Source organism: Amborella trichopoda, chromosome 11 (assembly GCF_054954075.1).
Source record: "Amborella trichopoda isolate Santa Cruz 75 chromosome 11, AtrichopodaSantaCruz75HAP2 v2.0, whole genome shotgun sequence".
Lineage (NCBI taxonomy): Eukaryota > Viridiplantae > Streptophyta > Magnoliopsida > Amborellales > Amborellaceae > Amborella > Amborella trichopoda.
Window position 1 is genome coordinate 3,253,260 of NC_142346.1, and position 11,861 is coordinate 3,265,120.

Here is an 11,861-nt window from a genome sequence, read left to right on the forward strand (position 1 = left end):
AAAAAATAGATTTTAAGTTTTGAAAATAGTACATCTTATAACATGTTTTTTGACCGTCAGTTATCAAAAATTTTAAATTTTCACAGATCCACTCAATGTACACTATTTTTGAAGCTTTAAATTTCATAATTGAAGGTGAAAATATAAAAATGATCCTATAGGACCCTCTTCCGCCCATGTGTGTAAGACCCCAAAGGAGCGCCATTAAATTTAGTTTAGATATATAGAAAAGTCAAGTCTCACACTCATGTGATAACTTTTCTAGATATCTATGTCAACTTTAATGATGATCTTTCGAAGTCTTACATACATGGGTGGAGAGGGTCTTATAGGATCATTACTTATTAAAATATATTTTAATGTTATTACAAAGACCTATTGAAATCACATTTTGCAACACTATTTAAAAGCATGCTTTATTTTGATTGTCTATAGAGCCTCGGCCCTTTTTTAAATAATGGTAATTGAGGGTATATAAACAAACTTTGTCGTTTTTCTTCCAAAAACAGACTGTGGTAGAGTATTCATGACCGCAAAGTACACTCACAACCCAATCATTCGATGTATAATGTGGAGACTGTACGGGCCCACTCTCTTAGGAAGCCACACAGTTAGGGGTGACCCAACTAGATCCATACCTGACCTCAAGTTTGAGTATGGAACCAAATTTTGACCTCAAGTTTGAGTATGGAACCAAATTTTGAACCCGAATATCATCCGGATATAGGTTTAGGTTGTAGACTAACTAGACCCAACCCGTACCCATAACCATAAAGTATATAATAGAAATTATGTGTTTTTAAGAGCGCTCTAAGTGTTCATATTGTCACAATATTATCAACATTTATAATATTATTGCCTATAAAAAAAAAAAAAAAAAAAAAAAAGCTTATAATCATAAGATATGTGATAGTAAAAAAAATAAAATACAGCCCATAATGGTAGGGTGGTAATGGATATGACTAGATTTAAGATCCGGCGGGTTTAACATGTGCTTTAGAGGTAAGCCATGATGCAAGAAGTAAGACTCTCTCTCCACTAAGGGAGGCTTTTTGTGGTGTGCGCTTTACATGGAAGCCATTCCTATCAGTCTTTTAAAGTCTTATCCAAGGGAAGCTCTTATGTTGACCTATTGGAAACCTAAAAATAATAATACCTTAAATCTGCATTTATGGGACTTCTAACCCCACAAAAATAATATATATCGCTTTTTTAACTATTCCCTCTCGCCGATTCTTAGAGAAGAAAAATGACAATTTCTTGTTCCTTTTCTTTAAAAAAGTATAGGTAAGGTCGCAATTTTAAAATGTAGAATTAAAGTACATCTAAAAACATTTATCGTAAAAGACTATTTTAGAGTTGATAAACCTATTAATTGTTTCGATATTGAGATATAGAATACGAAAAAAAAAGCAAGATTTTGAGTTCTAAAAATAATGCATTTTGCAATGCATTATTTAGAGTGACCAGTTTTCAAGATTTTCATGTATTAATAGATTTGTTGGACTTAAACCATCTTTACAGGTTAAATTTTATAATTAATGATGAAAATGGATTCTCAGGCCATCGTAAAACCAAATTACATCTTATGATAAATTTTGGTGGTGCTAACTTATTTTTATTGTTAGAGGCTGAAACCTTACGCAAACCACGTCGTCATCTCCTTTTTTTAAAACGTTCAACGTGCAGTTTAGTAGCATGTTATCATCGTTGTGCAATGTTTCTACCTCTTCTCCAGCCTGTGAATACGGGACGTGCCACCGGCATACCTAACTTAAAAAGTTTATCCTCTCACGGGAGCACAGTGTGTGTTTGCTCCCTCAGTTGTAAACCTTGCAAGGGGCCTTTTTAGGACCCCAAAAATTTTGTAGATAACTTACTCAACCTAGTGAAATTTCTTAAGTTAAAAAAAAATAAAAAATAAAAAAAATCTAAAGGTTAAAATGGAAACATGGGCCGCAGGTTGCCTCGGAAAGAACATAACAGTGACCAACTAAATTTTGCATGGTGAAGTCTAAGAATTCACATACTCAAAGCCATATATATGAGGAATACTCATCTTGATAATTCTAAACTGGGTCCCAGAATTTATGATCTTCCCAAGGGATCTAATGTACATTTTGCTCCCGTGGGAGCACACTAACAACAAATGTTGCATTTTTTTCTCTCAACTTGAATTGGTCGACCAGGACTATTTCTGAACATATCTTTGGTATATAATTACATAACTAACTCTGTCTACCGGCTAAAACATTGCCAGCAATTGAATGTTAGATGTGTTCATTTAACTTCTAAATATCAAGCAAATTAAATGAGAAACATAACTTTTTTTAAATAACTTCTGGGAATAGAAAGACCTTTCAAATATTTCACAAATAGAAACACTATTTCTAGGTCTTGATATCTTATTTCTTTTTGGATCCATGATGATCAAGATCGAGATGGTCAATTTGAAAGATTTCGGACTCCAAAATTACAAATCTTCAGTGAGATTTGAGATGCGATTTTACTTGTTTTCATAAGGCCTAATCCTTATTTTAACATTTTCTTTATATATTGTTGGCGTAGCTACATTTAATAAAATACAATGGTTGTTTGTAACTGCCATTTAGCAATAAGGCATTAACAAATTTGCTACTTTTTTCAAAAATATGTCCCTGTGGACTAGAAAAAGAGCCTGGCAAGTACTTAGTCTCTAAGAAAAAAGTATACAAAATACAAAACATTCATTTGAAAAAAAAAGTAAATAAAGTGGGTAGGAGCAATTACTGTGAGAATGAAGATGTTTATAAAGTCTTTCGAATCTTCCATGTTAAAGCTCCATGTCATGAATGCTGATATCTATAACCATATTTCAATACAGAAAGATAGTCGGATAAGATAATATTCAAAATCCCACATAACTTTAGTAGCTATTTTTATTTGCAATAGTTTTAGTGTTTAAATGTAATTATAACTCACCTTTAAGCATAGTTATGTTGCATTACAATCCCCTCATCTCTCCTAGTTCCCCTATGTTTATCTATTTTGGATCCCTCTCTAGTCCCTCTCAGTGCTATCTTTTTACTCCCAAGGATCTAGAACGCAGAGAAATAAAATCTCCTAAAGTTGTACTCCCATGGGAGCACATTGTACCATTACTTAGGTAAAACACCTACTTTGAAAGATATTCTGGATCTAAAATAATTATTATGATCTGCTTTTTTATCAACATTTATAAAGAGAAGGAAATTGGATTTTGAAATTCTATACTTCTCTAGAAATAAAATCTCCTAAAGTTGTACTCCCGACGGAGCACATTGTACCATTACTTCCTCGGGTAAAAGTCCTACTCATAAAGATATTCTGGATCTAAAATAATTAATATGATCCATTTTTATGATCACCAGCTTTAAAGAGAAGGAAGATGGATTTGGAAATTCTAAACTTCGTGGGTAATTCAATTCCATCGCTTTGTCAATTAATAATGCAAACTTCATCAACAAAACAACAAATATTAAATGTTCTCCCATTAAAAGCTGCACCAATAACTTTTCCAAACCATTATTTTTTTTCAAGGCTGAAAAAACAAAAGGAATAAAGCCTATTCAATGAAGATAACGACAGCCGATCTATCAGCCATTGAACCCCACCCGTTACGTTATCTAATGGTAATTTTCGTGCCATTAATAACAGCCGTTATGGAAAGACATGCACTGTTGATATACGGACTGAATATGAGAAATTTACTAAAGGTTGCCTCCTTGTATTATAGAAGTAGTAAGGTGGACCTATAAAATTTAGAAAAAATTACATACATATCTGTTATATTTTACGTTATTATAGATATATCAAAAAGTTTATGTTATTACATATATGTCCGTTTTTTACTTTTCATAATGTAATTTTTTTAAAAAAGATGATTTTACTTTTTTTCGGGTGTTCAACATCCGAATTGATTAGATCTTCAACATCCGAATTGATAAGATGTTCAACATCCGAAAATAGCTCGAAAGTTTAACGTTCACATTCCGTACAACATCCGAAAATGTTTCTTTCGCAGGCACATTTTTTGATGTTCAACATCCGAAAACGTGTTATTTTCGGATGTCCAACATCAGAAAATATGACTGTGAACATCCGAAAATGTGACTTCGAACGTTAAATTTTCGGCTATTTTCGGATGTTGAACATCCAAAAAACCCTTCAATTTAGATATTGAACACCAGAAAAAGGGTAAAGTCGTATTTTTTAAAAAATTGCGTTATGAAACATAAAAACCGGGTAGACATGTAATAACGGAAACTATTCGGTACATCCGTAATAACGTAAAATATAACGAATATGTATATAATTTCCCCTAAAATTTATCTAGAGATGTTGTTTTGGTGTCTAAAACCTTATGATGGCTTTAAAATCTTTTTTTATCTTGAGTTATAAAATTTAAAATTTCAATAACGGCACAAAGGGAGCCGATCAAGAAACACTTGAAAGTCGTGAAAATAGATGGTCCAGATGACTTATTACAAGATGTAATATTTTTTGAACTCAAATTTTTTTTTTTCTTCATATCCATTCATTTAAATATCAAGATGATCAATTGATGGTTCTCCTACACTGAAACACTCTCTATTGTAGAATTTTTGAGGTACACCACACCTTATTTCAGCAGTATAAGATTTCAACCTTATATGAGTTTTTTCGTTTACTAAACATCTCTTTAAATTACCCTTGTTAAAAGATTCCCCTGAAAATTGTCATATTATGTTTATTTATGTCTTTCTTTCATATCCACAGGGCTCCTGATGCAGAGAAAACTTTTATTTTTACAATATGAAGTTTAGAGAACTTTGGACTTAGCATGTTTACCTTTTCTCTCTTGTACTGACCCCTTTCTTCGCATTTTCGTTCCATGTATTGTTTAACTTCTAGGAACTTTCTGGATTTAAGATCGTAAGGCGTATTTTTCGAATTACTACGATTGCCAAATGATGGAAATGTTATGGCTCGTTATTTCCCTCTCTTTGTTATGCAGTTTGGCGTTATGTCAATAGATTCCTTTAGTAAAAGCACCTACAAAAGGAGCTTGTATAAAATATTAGATAAGTTTATAAGATAAATGTTTTAATGATTTATATTTAATTTGAAGACCGCTTAAAAAAAAACATGATTTTGAGTTTGAACAGTTAGCCAATATATTTAAGTAATGCGGTCCTATCAAAATAAGTAAATTTCTCATCAAAATTGTAGTTTTGGTCTTTAAAAACTTTCAAATTAATCATCCCGACTTTAACCATATTGGTCATGAAAGATTATGTTTTTAAGTTTTAAAAATAGTGTATATTATAACGCACTATTATTTTTTTAATGTATTGTAACACGTTATCGTCTATTTAACTCTAAAAATAAACATTCACCGGTATGCAAAATTTACATATTTTTTAAGTTTTAAATTTTATGATTGATATTAAAAATTAATTTTAAAATCATTATGAAAAATTGTGGTACCCAAAGTACTTTGCGGATGGAAAATTCCAGGCGGGGGCTTACTTTTTCTTTTTTCTTTTTCTTTTTTTTCCATATAGCCAGCCTAGTCCTTAAAATAAACGGACACCCCATATTTAAATACTTCATCTCTAATAACTATTTTCCTAAATTTCCCAAATATTATCAAGCCTGCAACTCCTAACCTTATTGATCACTCACTTAAGAGAGTCCGCTCCATTAAAATAAAAATTCTCTTTCAAACGACTCCAAAATTCTTCAGAATCCATCTCCATAAATAGAGGCTCAATGATGCACAAAAATAGGGCATGGGGAGTGGAGCTTGGGCACATGGTCGGTGAGCACTGGCTACCTGTTTTTAGGAGCTCCCGCTTCTTTTGCTGTAAGCTTTGAACACCAGAAAACCCTAACTTTCACTCTGAGATCGTATTCTTGTGTTTTAAGCTGGGAAAATGGTGTCATATTCTCTGAACTTGCAAAGGTTTAATGTCGCTCTCGTGTTAATGATTTTTTTTTATTTTTTTTTTGAAGTTCCTGTTGGGTCTGAGGTTTTTTCTTTTGTTTTTGGAGCTTCAGAGGTTTGATAGCGGTGTATTTCGGGCTAAAGTTTTGTTGGATGAGCCCTGTTCGCCGATCTGAGTGGCATTTCTGTGGGTGAAATTGGGGTGTCTGGGTTTTCCTTTTTTGATTGAGCTGTAGGGTGGAGCTCTATAGCTTTGTTAATGGAGGAATTAGGCTTATTATTGTACTTCTCTAGCTTCATGAGTTTGAGATTAATGTTGGATTTTTGAGTCATTTTTGATGAATCCTAGGAATCTGTGCAGCTGCACCATAGGAAAAATAGGTTTGGGCTTTCCATGATCCGTCTCTAGCATAAGGGACCACACCACCTTCATCAACGGTGGCAAAATTTAGGGACCTGCCTTCTTCTCTAGATTCATCAATGGCAGAGCAAAGTTTTATATTTCCTTATGTAGATGTTGAACTTTAGGGGCACAGACAAGCTTAGGGCTAGGATTTGATGTTTCAGCTTCCGATATGGAAACCAGGGCTTAGATTTCCATCGTCCGTGAACTCTGGATGCGAGATTAGGCTTTGGTCTTCAATGCCCAAGTCTCATAAATGGCACAATTACGTTTAGGTAATTGTTCATGGCTTCTTCTTCTACCTCTATCTAACTCTCTTTAGCATTGAGAGATGAAGAAATCTCTAAGACCATTGTTCAGCCTGGTTCTCCTCATAGCGGTGGGCACTGCTTTGAGCTGTCGAGCTGCTGTTCGCCGAAATCTTAATTTTAGCCCCCCTGAACTCAGAGTTTCAGTCATTAGGCCTCCAATTCTCAATCAAACTTTGTTGAGTTTTGCTGCAGTTGAGTTAGGAGAGGCTGAATCTAGGGAAGAGATTAATCGACTCCTAGAAGGCAATTATGGGTATGGAAGACACCGATCAATTTCATCGTATGGGAGAGAAAATCATGATACTCACAGAAGGGCTATTGGTCGAATCCCTGCTCAACTATTGCATCCTCGTTACACTAAATTATGGCCTTCTTTTCGCGAAAATCTTCGAAATTGGGCTCGAAGCAAGCGTTTCCAACCAGATATTATGAAGGAATTGATGGCAATGGTGAAGCAACCACTTGATCGGCATTATGGGTCGACCGGTTTGGTCTCAATTCAATCAGGTCCGTTTTATTCGTCGTGTGCTGTTGTGGGAAATAGTGGGATTTTATTGAAGAAGGATTATGCAGAGTTTATAGATAGTCACGAGATGGTTATTAGGTTGAACAATGCTAGAACAGAGGGATTTCATAAGAAAGTGGGTTCGAAAACTACTTTGGCATTTGTTAATAGTAATATGCTACATTATTGTGCTCGTAGAGAGGGATGCTTTTGCCATCCATATGGAGAGCAGATACCCATTGTTATGTATATATGTCAACCTGCTCATTTCATGGACTATGTGCTCTGTAATTTAACCCATAAGGCTCCATTGATTATCACCGACGTAAGGTTTGATGTTCTCTGTGCAAGAATTGTCAAATACTATTCAATAAAGGATTTTGTTGAGAAAACAGGTAAACCACTTGAAGATTGGGCTGCAGCACATGATGGGTCTATATTCCATTACTCATCAGGTATGCAGGCAATTATGCTTGCTTTGGGGATTTGTGAAAAAGTCAGTATTTTTGGCTTCGGGAAATCAAATGATGCCAAACACCATTATCATACCAACCAAAAAGCCGAGCTTCATTTGCATGATTATGAGGCAGAGTATATTTTCTATGATGACTTGGTTAATAGACCAGAGGCCATACCCTTTTTGCGAGATGCTGGTTTCAAGATTCCACCTGTAACCATATACTATTGAGTTGGTTTTGGACGCTGAATACGGGTTACTGAGCTCTCAAGTGAGGCTGTTGATTTTGTAATGATCATGGAAGGAGTTGATCTGAAGAGTTATTTGTTTTGTTTAATGATACAATTGTTTTATGAATGATTTCTTGTAGCACGTGATATTGTAGAGAAGGGAACATTACGAGGTAATGGTTCAGTTTTTCTTGTTGGGTCTGCATCCAAAATTGATGCTTCTATTGAAAATTGATCACTAGATGTGCTCTTCTTCTTGTTCTTGTTCTTCTTCTTCTTTTGCTTCTATTTTTCTTTTTCTTTTCCGTAATTGGCTTTGGTTTTTCTTTTCTTTTTCTTTTTTGAATATGATATTTTGTAAGGTGCATTGTCAATTGTGTTATTTATACGCAACAAGATGCCAAAAAAAAAAGAGTCATTCTAAACAAAAAGTCCCTGAGGAGTATCAGTTGCTGTGTGCTGTTTCTTGACCTGAATATGGTATCATTTTTTATTTGATGGGGAGGTTTCTATATGTGGTTCATTGCTTCAATCCATTTTGCAGTTTGTTTTCAACATTAAGATTTCTTGAATCCTAATTGCCATGCACTGAAAGGTTGAACATGTTCCCTATATCCTTTTTTTCGTTTGTTATTTGGTGATATTTCATGGCACATCAATAAATGAAAAGAGCCCTTTTTCTTTAGAAACAAACAAAAGGCAAAGTCAAAATTTATTCAACAAAATGGGTAGTCATATTGGATTCTCAATCGTAAGCATTTGAAAAGATCCCAAATCATAATTCGCAAGTAGTCACCATGTTTCGCAAGTTACTTGAACTTGTCTTGTGCACCCTTATTACTTTCCAATGTTCAGAACCATTTTAAACAATTATCTATACAGTTAATCTGAAGTTCAGTGATCTGTTTAAATTTGTATTTACTTGAGTGAATAATCAAGATCAAGTAAATATGTAGATTGTGTGGTTCATTGCTTCAACCATTTGTAGAATGTGTTCAACATTAAGATTTCTTGAATCCTAATTGCCAGGTATTGGAAGCTTGAAAATATTCTTTGTTTTCTCTCTCCTATATCCTTTTTCTTTTGTTAGCCGTTTGGTGAAATTGCATGGCACATTGACGTCAATAAATTAAAGAAGTCATTATTCTTTAGAAAACAATATTAGGCAAAGTCAGTATGTGTTCAACAAAATGGATTGGCTTATTTGATTCTCGTTCTTATACTTTTGATAAGATCCAAAACTCATAAAGTTGTTAGGCCATGTTGTTTTATCTTGATTACCCTTATTATTTTTCAAAAAGGATTGTCTACAAAGAGACCATTTATCTTTTGTACAATGAGGTCACAAACACACTTGTCCCTTAAATTTCAAAATGAGTGGTTGTAAGAGTGTCATTGAATAGACACAAAGTTCCAAAAAAAAATTTCTAACTTCGTGACTCACTGTAAATCATCAAATTTGACATCTAATGAGTAGGAATACTTGTGACCTCCTTGTATAAAAGATAAATGGTCTTTTTGTAGACGATCCCTTTCCAAAATTATGAACCATTTAAACAGTTACCTGCACGGTTAAATTGAAGTTCAGCGGTCTGCTTAAATTTATATTCACTTGAATGAATATTCAAGAATGATCATACTTTGAAGCATACATGATACTCTCCTTTTTGGGGCTCATCAAGATGACTTCTTGGAATCCTTTTGATGCCAAGTTTTACCAGGTGTTTAACTACTCGGTAATCCACTTGGAATCAGCCGAGTTACTCAGTGTCGGCCCTTGGCCAAGCCGAGTACCTGAGTACAGCTCAAGTATATTAAAACAAAAAAAGAAAAAAATAATTATATAAACTTGTAGAATCAATTTTTAAAATTCTATAAAAACTTGTAGAATTAATTTTTAAAATTATGTAAAGTAGAATCAATTTTTAAAATTAAATATGCAATTTGGATGTGTTTTGCAATAATTTAGTGAGTTTTCATTGTCGAATGTCCTATCTTGTATTTTCTTTTTTGGGATTTTTAATGAAATGTCTCCTACTTTAAATCTTTTTTGATAAATCCATTTTTTATATAGTATTTTCAGCTTATTTGGGTTCCTTATGTTAGTTTTTAGTTTTGTTCACTCTTAAATTTTTTTATTTTAGTTTGGACCAGGCAGAGTTTGAGGCCAGAACCGAGTCTAAAAACATTTGTTTTACCTATCTTATCAGTTAAAGTTATGTTACTGGTTGAATAATATGTACTATAATAATCAAGGCCTAGGTGGTGTCTTCGCTTATCGAAAATCTGTACCACTAGGAACTAGAAGTAACTATTTTTGTTCAGTGTAGATATTGTTGGAAATGGAGTAGAAGTGTTTGGTAGTCCGATTCTTAACTCCTTATTGCCATGAGGATTTGAACTTTTTCTCCAATTTATCATCTTGATAAAATCATGTCTCCTCATTCTTGTCTTGAACCCTGAGCTTCAAACAACATGTTTACGTTTTCTGGCGCATGTATCTATGTCTGTCTATTTCTATGGTGTTCACATTCGGCTAGGCAACCCCATCTCACCTCTACCTAGTGTCATCTCAAATGAGATCAGCTAAGCAATCATCTGAGTCTCACTTAGGGTCCAGAGGAGTCTCTATGTCCATTTGGATGGACCATTGGAAAGGAAATGCGCTTTTTTTCCTCCATCCATGTAGGAGTGAAAAATTTCAGCTTTATAGCGACTCCCTTTTGTAACCCCGCTTAGTAAAAAATTGCTGGAAATACGCTTCCAACCTGGTTTGGATGGACCATAACTAGCATGCTTATCCTACCTTTGATCTGAAATGAAGCACATATGCTATTTCCTTGCAAGTTTCAAGTTTCAAACCAATCTTACTATGATAATTTGGTTTTGGTTATATATTACTGGAGCTGCTTGTAGGTTAATTGTTGCAATGGTTTTAGTGGATAAATCTACGGGCAAAAGTTAATATGCAAATTCAGAATGTCATTGCTTTCCCAGCGGTCAAAGCCCCTGTTGGGACCTACTGCATGAAATTGCTGGTATTTTTTACTAAAGTGGGTATCATGTATCATGGAATTAATGGAAAGTATTGATGCAAAGCATTTATTTCTCTTAATCATAAGACATCGTTCTCCGTTAATTTTAGCCTTCTCCGTTTGTATATGCTTGTTATTTTTTTTCCTATGGGCGACCCTTGAGGTTATACTGCATCTTTCTACATCAATGAAGCCGTTGTACATTTTCACTTCTTGAAGACACATATGGTGAAGCAGTTGAGGCATTTTACAGGCAATTGTTTAGCTAGTCTCAGGTCATGTGGGACCAAAACTGTGGCTACACAAAGGCTCTTTTGCCGGGCTACTTTAGAAGTTAATATCCACTAGAAAAGGGTGCATGTTAAGGGTAATTGTCAGAATTTATTAGCATCAGGAGTCAATATTGTGTTGTGTATCTCCCCATATCATATGCGAGGTGGAATTCATTGACTAACCATATTTCTCTAGAAGTCTTATGACTTTACTTTCATGTAGGTGGGGTTGTAATGCTAGGGGCAATTCAAACATGTGCTTGCATGGGCATAGTTCGTAAATGTTTGGAGTTGTTGGGCTTGATAAAAAAGATCTCTCCTTCGATTGCCAGCCAGTAGGGAGCTCACAAGGTACAAGGGGAGTCTTGATCCCAGATTGTTGATCAACAAAATAAACTCTCAATACCTAATGAGAGTAGAGATGAAGAAGTTTGTCCGACACAGATGTCAAGGACATCATGGCTTAAGCAGTACCTATAATTTTCAGAGGAATGCTGATTCTAGGTGCAGTATTCCTTGTTATGTACTTATGGTACAACAACACATTTTTTTGGGTAAAAAAAGACTTCCCCAAAAAAATGTGCTACCATGCTTTGCTATTTTGATGTGTTATGCCATTTGAATCAAGGTTTTACGACCAATATTTTTGTACGTCGAGGCAATTCCATATCCTCAAATTAATGGAGATAAATTTATCCAAA

At 34.3% G+C, this 11,861-nt stretch overlaps 1 protein-coding gene and 1 long non-coding RNA gene across 2 annotated transcripts; both read left to right on the forward strand.

Moving 5' to 3' along the window:
* The first annotated feature begins 5,606 nt into the window (after positions 1 to 5,606).
* LOC110007870 (uncharacterized) lies at positions 5,607 to 11,861 on the forward strand. The gene is made up of 2 exons (XR_002282159.2): positions 5,607 to 5,866; positions 11,384 to 11,861. It is a non-coding gene; the product is annotated as an uncharacterized LOC110007870 (long non-coding RNA).
* On the forward strand, positions 5,866 to 8,110 carry LOC18441304 (Glycosyltransferase family 29 (sialyltransferase) family protein). The gene has a single exon (XM_006851422.4). It carries the CDS (start codon positions 6,682 to 6,684, stop codon positions 7,852 to 7,854), a length of 1,173 nt encoding a protein of 390 aa, XP_006851485.1. The 5' UTR covers positions 5,866 to 6,681; the 3' UTR covers positions 7,855 to 8,110.

What these genes read in the sequence shown, in the direction of transcription:
- LOC18441304 (XM_006851422.4), top strand. Translation starts at nt 6,682, where the DNA reads ATGAAGAAATCTCTAAGACCATTGTTCAGCCTGGTTCTCCTCATAGCG.